Consider the following 15,964-nt stretch of genomic DNA (forward strand, 5'->3'; position numbering starts at 1 on the left):
AGAAGTCGTTAGAAACTGATTATAGACCTCTTTCATAAATGGAGGGCTTAATTGTTATTCTTTTGTATGCATTTAAATTAGCCTTCCTGGCCTCGCTAGCATGTGTAAAAACAAAAGTATTTTCACTCAAAAGCGAGGTCAAGAAGGCTTAATTTGCATGCACATAAAAGAATACTAATTATGCCCTCCATTATGAAAGAGGTCTATAGTTAGTTCTTTCTTGGAGAAATCCCTTGATATTTTCTTCCCGATGTTCTTAGAGCAATTTCGTCTTTGCAAAAAGGCTTTTCGTCAAATATTTGAGCAGTTTTCACCAAAACACAGCAAAATCGCCGTGACAGAGCCCCTTTAACAGTTCCAATCTAACCAGTGAGAACACGATCAGAAAATCAAGTAAACAGATCAGCTTGCATTTACTTCCAGACAATCACATGTTTTGTCTTTTCCAAATTAAAGCGCACTGCACGTGTTTCAGTGATTAATCAGAGAGTTATACAATAAATAAAACGTTCTGCGACTTGCTGGTATACCATTTGCATCTTTCCACCTGTAGAAGTAAGACTTTTTCTTCTTGTACCGACTTAGCATTATTCCAATTTCTTACCGGCCAGTGTAAGCAGCACATCACAAGGAAGATGTTATGTGCAGTAAGGGGATTAGAAGATCATACATATCAACGGTAAAGATTGTTCAAGTGAAAAATAGTCTAATCTTTTATTGACATGGAAAATCGACATGATTTCGGAACGAAATGAAAATCGATCTCTATGTTCGTGGGGCAGGAAACAAATTCAAAGTAATGACTTACAGAAAATAAAGCCTTTTCAATCCCTTGAGGATGACTTTCAAATCAGCAAATGAAAGTAGGTTGTTTTGCAGATAACTGAAAGATAACGTTGCGGTTGTCATCATGCAAGTAATTGTTTGACATAAATTTGGCCCACTGAAATTTTCCTAAACACAAAACAAAATATCCTAACAGGAATTGATAGTTTACATGTGACGTCATGGCGGCCATATTGGGTGCACAGGAACAATAAGATTTTTTCTTTTGGGGAGTTAACTGCTATGTTTATGCAAACGATGTGAGAAAATTTTCTTTTGTCTGTCCACTTGCATGGCGGCAATGCAAACCACCTTCAAACACACATTGTAATGTTTAGTTTCTCATTATCTTGACGGAAGTTTATTCTCAAACTGAACAAATTTCATCCATTGGTTCAGAGAATATCCAGGTCAGATCCTTTTCATACTAAAACGTCCTCTTTAACTCCAAGTTGCAAGGCAATCTCGGGGTTTTTTGTGAACGGAGTCATATATGTGTGTGCGCAACTTTCATGGAAAAATATGGCGGCCGAAGGCAAGGAGGGAGGGAGGGAAGGAGGGAAGGAGGGAAGAAGGGAAGGAGGGAAGGAGGGAAGGAGGGAAGGAGGGAAGGAGGGAAGGAGGGAAGGAGGGAAGGAGGCAAGGAGGCAAGGAGGGACGGAGGGAGGGAGGGAGGGAGGGAGGGAGGGAGGGAGGAAAAGAGGGATATTGATGTAAAGAGTTGTTTATTCTCCCGTTTGAAAGTGAGACAAAAGGCCATCTAAAAGATAAAAATATTTGTTATAATTTCGCCAGCAAAACACCAAAACACCTCTGACAAAACTATGAATGGACCGCGTTTCAAGTTTTAGAGGACCACTTCTTGGTTCCAGACCCTGATTCTAGCACCCCCTCCACCAACCCCTCCGCTCGATTTTAAACCATTTATCATTGGGTTGGCAAAAGGTGTCAACCACTTGTCACGATAACCTAGGTACATTTTCATTTCATTAACATGATTATAACCAAGACCTACAGCCAGGCAACAGTTTCCGGTAGATGAAAACCTCCCTTGATGAAGTTCTTTTGAAGGTTGCTGCGATTAAATAGAAAAAAAATGCATTTCTTGCCAGTGTTAGTCGAAGATAAAGTTTTCCCGACACTAATGTAAGTACATGCCGCAATGAATTTCTGTCAAGATTAACGCTATAGTTGAACTTCAGTTTCTCTTGTAGATGGCAGCATTCATTTAAATCTGTGTTGAGAGACTTTAACGAAATCATTCGTCATTCGTTTAGTTTACATGCAGAAATTTCGGTTGGGGTGGTTACCAAGTGGAGAAGGAAAAGAGGAAAAATATTCTGCCTTTAGCAGTTAAACGTTCGGCTGCCGCCATGTTTGTTCTTTTTTGTTCCTAGTACTAGGACCTTCCAAGCGAAGGTAGTTTACATGGTGCTATAATATTCCTAGTGCTAGGATCTTTCTATCTCTTAGCTAGGAAGATCCTAGCGCTAGGGACAAGTACAACTTTCTGCCGAAAAAGTGAATACAGAAAACATATGGCGCTAGGTTGATCCGCCCTCTAGGATCTTCCTATTGCTTAAATCCTAGATGCGGGCGTACATCTTCAACGGAGCCTTACATTAGCATTAATAACCACACGCATCACGAAAGAATCCTGCCTTCAAATTAGGCAATCAAAGCTTTCGTAATATCAGCTAAACATACCAGCGATATAATATCGCAAGTAATTTGAATATCGAACTTATTGTGAGTTATTTATGATTTGCAGAGATATCAAACATTTCAAACATTCGTCATCGTGCAAGTGTACGTTTCTATATGTAATCAAAGTAATAAATGATAACCTTGAAATGATAATATTTTTTTTAAAGCGGTGTAATTTTATCCATCGTCGCATACAAATGCAATATATTCAACAGAAGATGATTCGACCACTGAAACTTAAAATACCCTGTGGAAATTACGAACGTCGCATGACTATATAGCGTTAAGTGGCTTTGGATCAATCGGGCCCAGTACACATTTGATTCCTTATACTTTCTGTATACGGAGTTAGTTCCGTATATTTTCTTGGCATACTCTGGCGTATGCTGATCCTAATACCTTATACGTCATGCAATGTTCTTATATTTTCCTTTAACGACTTTGTGTACTGACTGAATTACGTTTTCTTTGAAGTTATTGGTACTTGACATTCACTTAATATTGTGATCACGTTAGAGAATGTACTTACATTACTTTAAGTGACGTCAGATTCTGAAAGGCATTCTGTGCAATAAACTTCAATCGGTTCCTGGAGAGATCCCTGTGAAAACAAAAAATATCGTTCGCCCAAGTCAGCTTAGAGTAATTGTTATTTTTGATAGTATAGAACTTACATTTACAGTTCCATTTATACTGACACTATTGTGATTTCCGTCTAGACATATGTGGAAGCAAGACAGTAACAAACACAAACAAACGAATACTTACAGTTTCGTCAGGAAATTAAGATTCCCAAAAGAACCTTCATGAACCGCGTCCAAATAATTCCCTGAAAGAATTCTACAAAAAGTATTGCACCGGTCAGAAGAAAGGAAAAATTTCTACGTCGTGTTTCTGTAGGCCTTGTATGTAATTCAAGGCCTTGTTAACTTGGAAACATTCAAGTAAACGAAACCAACAACAACAACACAAATGGTTCATAACAAGTACACTTACAGGATGGAAGTGTTTGATGGTATTTCGTCAGGCACTTTTTCAATACCGATACATTTTACTTTAAATCTCATTTTGCCAAAAGCGGTGCAGTTACAGAAGTTTGGCAGTGAACAACAAACAGTTTCAAGTGAAGATATACAAAGAAACAACAGGCTTAAGATCGTCAGACTCATACTGGCAGACATTGCTTCGGCCACCGTTTCGCCAACAGTTATACGAGAAAACAGGATTCAAAGCCAGCCAAACACAAATGACTTGTTGATGTCTCGAGTTCAAGTTTTATGTAAATGTTCCTGACATTAAAGCTGTAAGCTAATCCAAAGAAAACACTCCTGGAAGATATATTAACAATTACATCAAATAGTGCACCTTGAAACAATGGTATCGATCTTGGAATAAAATGACAAGACAATACAATACTTTAATTAAAACTCCGGTTGAGGAAAAATGAAAAAATTCTATTATAATTAGATTAAAGAAAAATAGTAAAACACTTTCGATCAGTCATTTTTTAAAAAGTCCTCCATTAATCTCGATCTAAGATAAAATTTCGAAGTCCATAGTTCTTAAGATGCGGCTAAAATTGTTGAAGATGTCCACTGTTCAGTAAAATGTAAAATGTCCTCTTTTTATAGAAGGGGATGTTAAAAACCTGCGAATTCCTCATGAGAGACCTTGATAAGAGATTTAATCGGCTCTCTAAACTCTAGCTGTGAAGGTGCGCAACCAGTGAAACATTTATTGCAGGCTATTAAGGCCATATTTTGCAAATATCCCGTGACATGTAACGAAGACGGGTTGGCAGATTGTCCACATATAAGCTGGAAAGCATGCGGAAGGGTCAATCGATAATAGATAACATAACAGATTGAGCACATTCGGAAACGTTTAAGTATTGATTCACAGCAAGAACAATTTACCGGGGGTGAAGCGAATAAAAGCTAGTCACGGTGTGAAAAAAGCAAGTTTTCGGATCAACGAATAAGTCTTAAGCGTAAAGGTAATTAAGTTGTTGTAAGTTTCCCTACTTTAACTAAAGTTGTTCTAGCTTCCCTAGCAGGCACCATCCGCTAACTTGTTGACAACGCCAAATATCTCCGTTACCATGGAAAACGCAAGGAAAAATGACTTCCCTTCAGTGTTAGACATGAAACTGGGATGTTCTTCTGTAGGAGGTTTCGAGCTTGTGTTGTTTCCTCATAGAACCGCCCAGAGAGATTTTGATTTTTAAATGAATCAAAAACCCCTCCATTTAATAGATAGCATGAGCATGAGGTAAATTGTTAAAAGGCAAATACATAAATACATGAGAGAAAGCTACCACAGTTATTTGTCTCTCTCCCTATTTTTTTATTTTTAATTTTTTTTACAACAATGAACATTACTTACATTCTTTATATTGTGGGACATGCTTAAACTGATCAGGAATCAAGAAAGAAACTTCGCTTGAGTTAATGTCATGTGCCGAGTATCTGACGTTGCTCGGTGGACTTTCGAACAATAAACAAAAAAATTAACACACAAAAAATTTGGCATTAACATCGAAAAGATTTTTACTTTCTATGAGTTTCGTGTCCACGAATCATTTTACCGCTATTGGTATCGAACCCTTTGCTCAAGCAAGAGATTAACTTTAAGCTCAATTTACATGAAAAAGATTTAGACTCTGCGGAAATTTACCGAAAGACCTTAAACTTCGAGGGTGTATAATCTCTATGATCATGACTCGCTGACGTTGATATCCTAGAATGGTGAAATTAAAATAAGATATAAGTAGAATGATCTATTTGGTAAAAAGTGAGCAACAAATACTAAATTGAAAGGGTTAAATAATAACGGCGTTTTATGACGATCTCCTAAGACGTTAGAGAATGCCACCTCAAAAAAGATAACTTACACAGGTCACGTTGGGGCAGGGCCATCAAGTATTATACGGCTACAAAGTTTGAGATTTTTTTTCAAGGGGAGCACTCGAGTAGGTTTTGGACGAGCGACGGTACGTATACATACCCTGAAGACTTAAAATCTAGACTACGGTTGAATTATAAGAGTTTGCATTTAAAATGATACTCGTCCTTGAAAAAGTTTCAAAACCCATTTTAAGAAATTACAATGCAAATTAACCCTTAAGCCAAACCTTAAAATGCTTGATAATTTTCTGGTTCGAACCGTCGCGAATTTAATTTATCAGGCATCTCCGGAACATAAAATTAGCACGTTGGTTGCAAGTAGACAAGCAGCGAATTGGAGATCAAGGAAAGGTAAGCATTTTTTGTTTTCCATGGTGGATTAAAACTATTACTGCCATTAAACTTTTACTTGGACAAATAACATAACTGAAAGATAAAACTAACCCCTAGATATTATGATAAGTGATCATGAATAAGGTATAAAAATTACTTTCATTTACCTTGATCATCAAAAAGGAAGTTAATCCAAGGCTTAAATAGAAGAAGTTGGTTTATGCTGAAAAATAACTGAGTTTATGCTTTGCTTGTTTGAATTTAAGTAAGCTATTCAAGCATGGGCTATAGGAAACATAGTTTTCGACTACAGAAAAGTTTATATTTATCTCAAATAAAGTTGAATTACTCACACCGAAGTGGCCTCTTATATTTTCTGGTGCTTCTCCCTATTTATTTCTCGTAGAATACCCCTAACAATGCACCGTTGCATTCAGAATTACATCGTAAGCATTCGTTAAGTCTTGGTAACCGAGCGTCCTAGTGAAATCCCAGGCGCGGCCGCTAGGCGCGCGAGCGTTAACCCTAAAAAGTAACTGGGTGGGAAACAATTTTACCGTTGTTAGGAGATTTCAGCCACTGGCCAATCACTGAGCTGAAAATACAAAGACATTGTTTTTAAACTTCGTCGGCAGCTAGTTAGAGCAAAAGTAAACTCCATCCACCCCCTGCTGGTTGCAAAATGTGATAAAAAGATGCCTCTCCCCACAGCAAAGGAGTCGAAAACAATTTTGAAATATTAATCATATTTGTGACTGGATTGATATGCTTTGGCTTTGAAATATGCTTAGTTTGTTGGTTTAATTTGGGCCTAAATGTATATTGAAATCAGTGACAGATGTTCAAAGTCAGAAGGCAAACGAAGCAAAAGGATGCATTCATAACATTTTATTTCAAACATTACTTGATGCATTTTAGTCTCTTGCTAGCTCGAGTGAGCTTGAGCGAATGGCTTTAACATCGGATGAATTTGCTGTTCTATTAAGGCATTTCAATTACTGACACCTCTAATAAAATAAGCTTGGAGCGATAAAGCAAGTTACTTTGCAACAATTGCAACAAAACAATCAAAACAAAACAATTTAAATCGAACACTTCCAAAAACCGTCTTTGAAGCGTTGAATTGGAGGATACGTATTTAAAGTAATAATACTTTTTTCCAAACCTGGAAGGGAGTTAGTTAGTCGCTCCATGGCACATGATTCAAAACAAACAACGAAATAATCCGGTGAAAACAGCTTCCAACTAAACACATATTTCAAACTCGTAGCACTCTTGTTTCCAGTTTTCTCGCTCACGAACTTTGTCCGACACCTCTTCGTTACCAGACTTCTAGGGCCTTTTTAGACCCCCAGGAGCGGGCAACCTTTGCTTCCTTATATGGAGATAAGCATAGTTTTTTCCTACGAGGCTCGCACGATTGATCGAGTTTGGTTCCTACCCAGGGGGGATTATGAGTTAACGCTCGCACGCTTAGCGCCCGCGCCTGGGATTTGAGTAGGACGCTTGGTTACCAAGACTTGACCAACGCTTGCGAAGTAGTTCTGAATCCAACGGCACGTTGTTAGGACTATTCTACAAGAAATAAATAGGGAAACATGACCAGAAAATATAAGAGACTACTTCAGTGTGATTAATTCAACATTATTATATGGCAAGGTAGTCTTAAGGTAAATCTGTGCGTTCTGATTGGTTCTTTCTTGGTCGGGATTTTACCATACGGACAGTTTCCATGGAAACAGCTAGTCATAAGCCGTGTATTTTTTGTTTACGACAAGCGGCAAATTTGAAAATTTGCAGCTAAAACTGCGAAAAGAAAACCTGAAAATACTTTCATTCTTTGCAAAGAAACTACCCAAAAGACTGATTCCAAACAGGACGAAGGAGAATATCATTTACAAAGCAAATTATACTATCCCGAAGATCTAGAAACCTCTGAAGCAGGCATCAGCGAAAGGAAGCGAGGAAGCCATTGATAATTTCTAGACAAACAGAAAAGTGAAAACACAAAAGGAAGACGTCTACTGATATGAACACTCTACTGCGTTTTACTGAAGCTAATGGCTTGAATAGTCAAACAATTGAAAGCCTACCTGCGTCCGAGCTTGACCACCTTTCGTCAATTATTTTTTTATGAACGCACGCAGGAAAAATAGTGAATACGAGCCAGAAACATTTTCCAGTTTTCAGCGCAATATACAGGGATACTTATCTGAGAAGAACCATCCATTCAACATACCGGAGGAGAATGAGTTTGAAAAATCGAGAAGAGTTCTAGCTGCGAAGCACAAGTCACTAGTTCACGAGCACGGTAAAGGAAACAATCCGCAAGTCGCTCAGACGATTGACGAAAACGAAAAAGATGCTCTTTTTGAAGCAGGAAAATTCGGCGACTCCAATCCAGTTGCACTTCAAAGAACTGTGTGGTGGTTTTTATCCCTACTCTTTGGTTTCTGAGCCAGAGATGAGAGCGATGAGGACGATTGACTTAATGCTGCTTCTTTCAAAGTTGAATATGATTTTCACAGCAACCTTTTCTTGATGCGCTAGTAAATGTTCTAAGATGGACGAATGCCTTTTGTGAGTTTCAAAAACAAACCGCAGCTGTTACATGTTACATGATTACATGTAAACGTTCAGTAAATTTGCTTTCAAACTCGTGGTAACGTAGCTTGTTCTTTCTGGGTTGCTCGCGTCATCAAAAACACGTGAAGAAGGAAACCCTTTGAATTCAAGTGACCAGAAAGTGCGTTTTTATAAATAAGCAAGTTTGCTCCGAGTGCCATATAATAAACTACTTACTAACCTAGCTTGCTCGAGCCGTACTGGGGAATATTGGCCCGCGGTCGTTTTTGTACGGACCTCGCTGCGCTCGGTCTGTACTGCCACAACCTTGGGCCAATATTCCCCAGAACGGCCCTCGCGCTCGGTTAGTAAGAGGTTATTATTTGAGATAAATATAACCTTTCTTTGGTCGAAACCCATGTTTCCTTTAGCCCATGATCCGAGAGTATAAACCTTGCAGTAATATCAAACCAGACGTAACAAAAAATGTATCTATTGTGAAGGGAATAAACAACGGACTCCTTACGATAAGCCATATAACTACACGACAACGACTCACGTTGTCCAAGGGGGCGCAGAAATAACTTATGAAACATTTGACCTGCTTTGGCAAAGGTGATCAATGACGCTGCAACGTGTTTTGTCTACTTATGCCAACTGGTCACAGCCAGACTGAACAACATATTTGCTCGCTTTCGTTGTTATCGACTTCGATTCAGAGTTCAGCAGCTCAGGGCTTCGCGGCCAATTGCTGGATTCCTTGAGATACTTAAATCTGATAGACTGTTAATAATCCAGTGATATTTTTCACTGTGTTTTAAGTGCGCTTAATGATAGATGTCTTCATTTTAAAAGGTGCAGCGTTTTGCTTTTATATTGTATTTGTAGATTCCCGATTGTACTTCGATTCTCTACTCAGCTAACTCTACTTTTACTCGCACGTCTTGTGATCTTGCAGCTGGGTAACACACTATGCGTACAGCATACTTCCAGTATCTGCTTACTACTATTACACTTTGGCTACTGCCTAGATTCTCCATCACAAGTGGTAAGGAGTTGCCGCGAGGACTGGAATTTATTAGCCTAAAAATGTGCGGTAAGTTCCTTATTTGATGTCAAGGGTCCTCAGTAAATGGTGGTTTAATTATAATCATCATTAGTTTTATTCTTACGGCGGTTGAACGGATGAGTAGAGGGAAGGACCGAGCGATTGATCAATTAAATGATACGTTAATTTGGTCACCGTAAAGAGATTCAGTGGAGTGCTGACGTTTCGAGCAGCTAAATCCCTATATAGTAGCCAAATAACCTTGTCAACTCGGTCTACAAAATCAAACTTTCGTTGGCTTCTCGCTTTCACTCGGAAAGGAAACGATTGCTGTGCAGGCCTGGCTATGGATTCGCCATCACTTCTGGGCCCAGGAGAACCAGAAAAACCCGAATGGCATATCGAGTAAGCTCTTAATGACACAGTAAACTTCTTCACAGGTCCTCATACGGACAAGACTGCAGCGATGAAGTTTTATCCATGGCCTTTCATTCCGTCTGGAAAACCCTTCAACATGACTCTTACGTTCACCCCTGGTAAGGTAATAAACTAACATAAACCGGAGCGCCCTGTAATTGACTTAAAATATTTTGGTATGCGCCAAATGATGCAAAATGTTAAAACAACTTTTTAACTGAAACATTGTCTTGGGGAAATGAGTCATGGGGGATGCAGGAAAAATGTTGAGGGAAGGCTTCCAACCCCTACCATTACCAACTTTACCAAGTTTTTCAAACTTTAATAGTTTCGCTGCGGCAGTACCCCATCCCCCTTGCAAACTTCCCTTAAACCTCACGATGACTGACCAGCCCCTCTATTAAAATTCCTGGATCCGCTGCTGCGAATATGTGCAATTCAATGTATGCAACTGAAGTATGCATAAGGCAAACTTTGTAGTTTCAAGCCTTCAAGCGCCAGCTCATCATACCTAGTGGCCAATAGAGCCATTATACTCTGTATTTCCCTCAATCTAGTATTATTTGTTTATCTCTCTCGAAAAGCTGTAGACATTTTTGCGGCGACAGGACAATATGACGTGATGACTGAACCTGGAGGCCGAAACATACTCAGAGGCAGGGATGACATGTGCCACCAGTTTCAAAGCATTTGTAGCATACCAGCAGGGGGTAAGAGAGCTAATCAACAAGATAAAGACATCGTGGAGAGAGAGAGAGAGAGAGAGAGAGAGAGAGAGAGAGAGAGAGAGAGAGAGAGAGAGAGAGAGAGAGAGAGAGAGAGAGAGAGAGAGAGAGAGAGAGAGAGAGAGAGAGAGAGAGAGAGAGAGAGAGAGAGAGAGAGAGGGGAATTACTGATCATAATATTTAAAAATAAAAATAAAAAATAAAAAAAAAATCCATACCCGTTTTCAGACTTTCAGAATGGTTAAAACCTACACCGTTATTATAGATTACAGACCAAAACGGCTCAAAAGCTATACCCTTTGGCTTCGTACATAGCTATATAGCTTATAAAGGGCATTATCGCAATCCTGGGGGATCTTCTCATTGCGCTGAGGCGACGTTACTTTGCGATAATGTCGTCTCAAAATGACGATTTCTGATTGGCTCAAAGCATGACAGCACGGCACTTAAATGGGTTCGGCGCGCACAGATCAAAATTTTACTTCTGTGAATGAACATGCGACGTTGGATAGTGTTGTTTATTTCTTTTCATTTGAGTTTACAAAGCTTCTGACACTGTTTAAGGACCACTTATAATATATTTTTGTGGTGAACATGTACCATATACAGCGGATACAACTTTTTTCTTGAAGGTAAGCGAAAAAGAGTGATTATAAATTTGACGAAGAGAAATTTACTTAAAAGACTTTCTTGAGTGTAAAAACGGCCACGGTAAATAACAATGAGCTTAAATTCCACTTTTAAAGCAAGAGGATCTCTTTCTTTTCTGATGTCTCTTATCTCTAGAAAAAAATGTTTCAAGAGCTCTGCTGGGTTCTCTTTCATGGCTCAGGTCTGTCAAATTGATCTTCTTGTCGTAGCGCCGAACGGCAGATTCGGTTAATTTCTTACAGTATTCTTCGCCGCTTGGTTTCTTTAAAAGTTTTTAAATCTCCACGGCATCTAAGCCAGGATAATAATGTTCTTTTTTCGTTGATGGGTACTAGTATGGTTGCTCTTTTTTATCGACTTGTTTCTGGTTGTGAGGTTTATTCATCACTGTTTTCATGTTCTTGTTTATCTCGCGGCGGTAACAAATTTTCAATAAAATTTGCTGGTAAAATGTTTAAACCTACTAGCTCGTCTATTTCATCAATGATAGGTACTTTATGGACTGTACATTTTGCCTTTCTTTGTTTTCACGTAAAAATTAAAGCCAAAAATTCAAATAACCCGCCCTAGAAAAAGTTTCGCGCACGGATATTACCATGGCTACGGTTTGTTTGAAGTAAGAATTTCTTTTTCAGCCAGCGCACGATTTGTACTTTTTTTATCCGTTAACTCTCTCCAACAAAATGTTAGTATCGCGATAAAAATCTAAATTCGATTTTGAAACGGCAGTACGGCTTTATAATGACGGCGTTGGGAGAAAATATATTTCGTATTGGGCGGAGTCGCGAAGCCGTCATTAGAGAGATTAAGCACCATGTTTACGGCAAACGGCAAACCAGAGATTTGCGTTTCTGTTTTCTTGAAAATATGAGTACGTAGATGAAAATAGTACAAGATAATTCTGGCCTTTAATTCTAATGCAAAAACACTCAATTTTTCTTAGAAACTGAAAACAGTGAGCGGCAAATGAAGGATAAACATGGTCACGTTGTCATTTCTGCTTTTTGCCGTTTGCCGCAAACGTGGTGCTTAATCTCTCTATTATAAAGCCGTAATGCCGTCAAAATCGAATTTAGTTTATAGTATTCCCTCCGCCCTCCCCTTCTGGTAAAGCCAATATCACATTAGGAACGTAAAACTAAAGGTCTTCCAAACCTGAAACTAGACGGATGATGACAACAGAGATTTTTGAAGTGCAGTATTAGTTCGTAGGTAAACAGTAAATCAAAGCTTTCCTTTCACGTTATACCAGGAAAAACGTCAAATCTGTTCCGTAGATGAGACTTAATAACTTTGTCCCTTTTGTTGAGGTGTAATATAAATTCGATTTCACCCTGTAAGTTGAAGTGATCAGCCTGCTACAGAAGCTGTTTCTCTTCCTTATAGTTTGTATCTTTGTTTGTTTACAACACACGTGTCTGTTTTTCTCTTCTTTTCACCATTTAAGAACTGATTGGTCAGTTTACTCTCTTTTCTAGAAACATTCGCGTGGAGCCACACAGATATCACGAGAGGTTTTCCTCCTGGCTTCAAGGTACGCATAGCAAATGTTTTATCTTAATTATTTGCTGGATGGTCCAGCCTGAAGGTTCTTCCTCGAGAATGCTGTTCCGTCAGTAAATAGAAAGGACATACTTAAAGAAGGTTTCGTAAATGAAAGGAAAACTGATTGGTAAAAAAACCATGAGTACACTCAGTATGAATCGGCCTCGTCTTTATGATATGCGCGTCTCGTGTTTTCGTCGTCGTCGACGAAGGGACGAAAGACTGAAGGAGTTATAGAAGAACTCTGCCCGCAGCATCCCACTGTGTAGTCAGTTAGTTTGCTCCTTTCAGTAACTGTGATTGAATCGTTTCGAAAGAATATGTATTTTTTTAACAAAGGCCCTTCATGTCCCTTCAGGGAGTTTACAAGTGCTACAGGTCCGTAGCCAGCATAAACAAAACCAACGGCCTCTGTGGAAATTTTCAAGTTCAGCTACATTCGAGGTGCTCGGAATTTAGTTGAATGAATTCTAAGACCTTTTTGTGGAGACTACGACTCAAGTAGCCTGCGTAGCAGGCGCTAGAAAGGGGAAGGGAGAGGGGAAAATTAGCTAAAATTGGGCGCGCAAGAAACGTGCGGCGCAAAGCAGAGGGGAAAAGGAAGCGCCTGCAGCGAACCCATTGTTTGTTTCGTGTCGCCCCCTCATTAATATGCAAACGACCAACATTTGCAAGTGTCTGCCTGTCAAATGCCAGCCAATAGAAATATTGCTTACTTACGCAGGAACCCAGCGTGTGCGAAATAATGGATAAACACTATATATCGGCGGTATGGCCGATCGAAAAGAATTACGCTATTGCGTACAGGATTTCGATAATTCTTTTTCACAGTGAGTTAGTTTTTAGTAGTTAGTTAGGACTTTTGGCGGTTAAACCACCTGGGCGTTTGTATGTCCCACAAATCAATGATTACTCTGCAACAGCGAATGGGTGAGATTTTTGATTACAAGGCGATTATTTGGCAGAAATTCATCGAGTGCAATAAAATAAATACTGTTAAATCAGCGAGCTTTTCCGACAAATTACACGCAGATAAACCCATACTCTCGCCTTCAAAAATTTGGTCGTTAATAATGCTAGTAAGAGGGCAAATTACTAGCACAGAAGCAGTTTGAGTGTGACCATTGCGATTTCTATTTTCTAATAACACCAGCAACTGGAAGATAAGACTCTTTCCGAAACCCGTCGGTAAAACTGCTACCAAGTCTTTCTTTCCATACAGTTGTTTCACCGCTTTCCTCTGTTCATCTTTCAGGGTTATTTTGCGACCGTTATCTTCTAACTCCAGCAAGATTTCCTTCAAAATTTGCTCAAACTTGACTTCCCTGTCTCTTTCGAGTGCACCTGCCATCTTGATTTTCAGTCTCAAATGGCTTCCAAAACATCTGGACCAATCAGAAGGTCGTATCAGGCAATGATTGACGTATAATTAAAAACGAACCAATGGCGATTTTTCGTTCGCCGGCGAACGAGAAAGACGATATAAACAATGGGTTCACTGCAGGCGCTTCCTTTTCCCCTCTCCCTCGCGCCGCGCGTTTCTCGCGCGCTCTCCCTTCCCCTTTCTAGCGCCTGCCACGCAGGCTAAGACTCAAGAAAAAAAATGGTCTCGAAGCAAGTCAAGAAAGATAGCCATCCATGGTGGTTGTTAATGTACATGTAAGATCCGGTGTGGAAAAATGCACTCCACAGCTGACTGCCACTCATTACATCAATATGCACTACTGCCAAATATGAGCTAGATCAGTATGTGGCGAGCAAGTACATCATGTTTTTGCGTTTTCACGTTTATGTAAAAGTTATTTTTAAGTTTTTAATATTGACCTCAAACTTTTTTAGGGAACACGTAAGAAGTATGAGTAAACAGGTTTGGATCATGAGAGGTTCTTTTCGAAAGATAGGCTAAATAAGTGAAATCGCTCATGGAAATAAATATGGTGGAAAGTGTTTTCTTCTATTGCCTCGGTGAAGGTGTCGGCCCAATTATGAGCCTGATATAGATGAAAGTCCAGACTGCTTTGTCGTATTTGAGTCCCCCCATTCCCATTATAATGTAATTGAAGCCCGCCACAGGCAAAGTAGCAAAAACACAAAAACAACAACAATCAAAACAAAACAAAACAAAACAAAACAAAAAAGGGTACACAAGCACAAACTAATACACTTTGTTTTGAGTGGAGAATGACCTAACAATCAAGCAGAGTGCAGGTCAAACTTTTATCTATAAAACTGAATTGAATTAGGTGCGAGTAAAATGAATGCATTTAAATATCACAAAACCTACAGGAAGAAAGAACTCAAACATTTTTGGGACTAATTTATTATATCGCTCGTTGATTACCTAGAAGAAAAACTTGCAGTAATGACTTTTCCACTTTGTCTGTTATTCCTAACAATCAACTGTTTATTTCTCACCATAATACATTTCCTTTTTTTTTTTGAAATAATAGATGACGATCAAAGGGACGTGGAAACTGTACAATGAAGAGCAGTACGTGTTCTTCTGCGTTGATTTTGTGGCAAGGATACATTAACTAATTCTATTTTATACCTTGAAAGTGGGAAACAGGGAGTGGCTGTTCTCCACAGGAATAGTCCAGTGTCGAGAACAATTACTTGATTTACTCCTATACTAAAAGGTTAAACAGGTTTATTTTAATAGGTGTGTTTCAAGCCAAATTTAATTAATTCAACAAAAAAAGTTATATATGACTTACCATAAAAAGAAATGCCAATAAACTATCTCACCTCGCTTTCTTTGATTTGTTTTAATGTTGTCGGAATGTGTCCGTTCGAAACTTAGCTTAAAGCCGCACTGCTAATAGATCAATGTTGTTTTCTTAAACGCTTAGAATGCCTTTCGGGTTAATACAGTCATTCAAAAACAAATTAGGTTACACATACGCATTCAAATCAGTGTACAGTAAGCAAAGGCAGTAGCAGTGCTCTCGAGTTATATAAAAATATACGAAATGAAACATGTTTAATGGTCTGTAGTTTGTAATTCTGTTATGCAAGCCTAACTTGAAATTCTAAGTCATATTTTGAGTAGGCCTGTCCCGATTGTGCTTTTAAAATGCTGAAAATTTTGCTCTTTAGAATCCCCAAAAATAGCTAAAAATGCCAAAATTCAAATAGTTGCTACCTTTTTTTACTGATAGTTTTATACAAACATTAATTAAAAGCTTTATTATATTACTCGTCTTTCTCAATAATTCCTTATATCGGTTACGAAAAATCGA

At 38.8% G+C, this 15,964-nt stretch overlaps 2 protein-coding genes across 2 annotated transcripts; one reads left to right on the forward strand and one right to left on the reverse strand.

The window, feature by feature from the left end:
- Window positions 1-2,841: 2,841 nt before the first annotated feature.
- On the reverse strand, window positions 2,842-3,647 carry LOC146451813 (leucine-rich repeat-containing protein 3-like). The gene is made up of 3 exons (XM_085098614.1): window positions 3,529-3,647; window positions 3,301-3,372; window positions 2,842-3,133 (listed from the first exon to the last, which is right to left on the reverse strand). The coding sequence occupies exons 1-3, from the start codon at window positions 3,597-3,599 to the stop codon at window positions 3,058-3,060; spliced, it is 219 nt and encodes a 72-aa protein (XP_084954740.1). The 5' UTR covers window positions 3,600-3,647; the 3' UTR covers window positions 2,842-3,057.
- A 2,117-nt stretch (window positions 3,648-5,764) lies between these two features.
- On the forward strand, window positions 5,765-15,393 carry LOC146451814 (uncharacterized). The gene is made up of 6 exons (XM_085098613.1): window positions 5,765-5,789; window positions 9,368-9,432; window positions 9,825-9,920; window positions 10,386-10,511; window positions 12,656-12,711; window positions 15,173-15,393. The coding sequence occupies exons 2-6, from the start codon at window positions 9,426-9,428 to the stop codon at window positions 15,254-15,256; spliced, it is 369 nt and encodes a 122-aa protein (XP_084954739.1). The 5' UTR covers window positions 5,765-5,789; window positions 9,368-9,425; the 3' UTR covers window positions 15,257-15,393.
- The last annotated feature ends 571 nt before the right edge of the window (window positions 15,394-15,964 follow it).

The sequence above is a fragment of the Pavona decussata genome, unplaced genomic scaffold, assembly GCF_977016875.1.
Source record: "Pavona decussata unplaced genomic scaffold, jaPavDecu1.1 SCAFFOLD_383, whole genome shotgun sequence".
Classification (NCBI taxonomy): domain Eukaryota; kingdom Metazoa; phylum Cnidaria; class Anthozoa; order Scleractinia; family Agariciidae; genus Pavona; species Pavona decussata.

What these genes read in the sequence shown, in the direction of transcription:
- LOC146451813 (XM_085098614.1), bottom strand. Translation starts at nt 3,599, where the DNA reads ATGAGATTTAAAGTAAAATGTATCGGTATTGAAAAAGTGCCTGACGAA. An exon ending in CCATCAAACACTTCCATCCT is followed by an intron (nt 3,373 to 3,528) that starts GTAAGTGTACTT and finishes TACTTTTTGTAG; the next exon opens with AATTCTTTCAGGGAATTATT. An exon ending in CTTAATTTCCTGACGAAACT is followed by an intron (nt 3,134 to 3,300) that starts GTAAGTATTCGT and finishes TTGTTTTCACAG; the next exon opens with GGATCTCTCCAGGAACCGAT.
- LOC146451814 (XM_085098613.1), top strand. An exon ending in TTGTAGCATACCAGCAGGGG is followed by an intron (nt 10,512 to 12,655) that starts GTAAGAGAGCTA and finishes TCTCTTTTCTAG; the next exon opens with AAACATTCGCGTGGAGCCAC. An exon ending in GTTTTCCTCCTGGCTTCAAG is followed by an intron (nt 12,712 to 15,172) that starts GTACGCATAGCA and finishes TTGAAATAATAG; the next exon opens with ATGACGATCAAAGGGACGTG.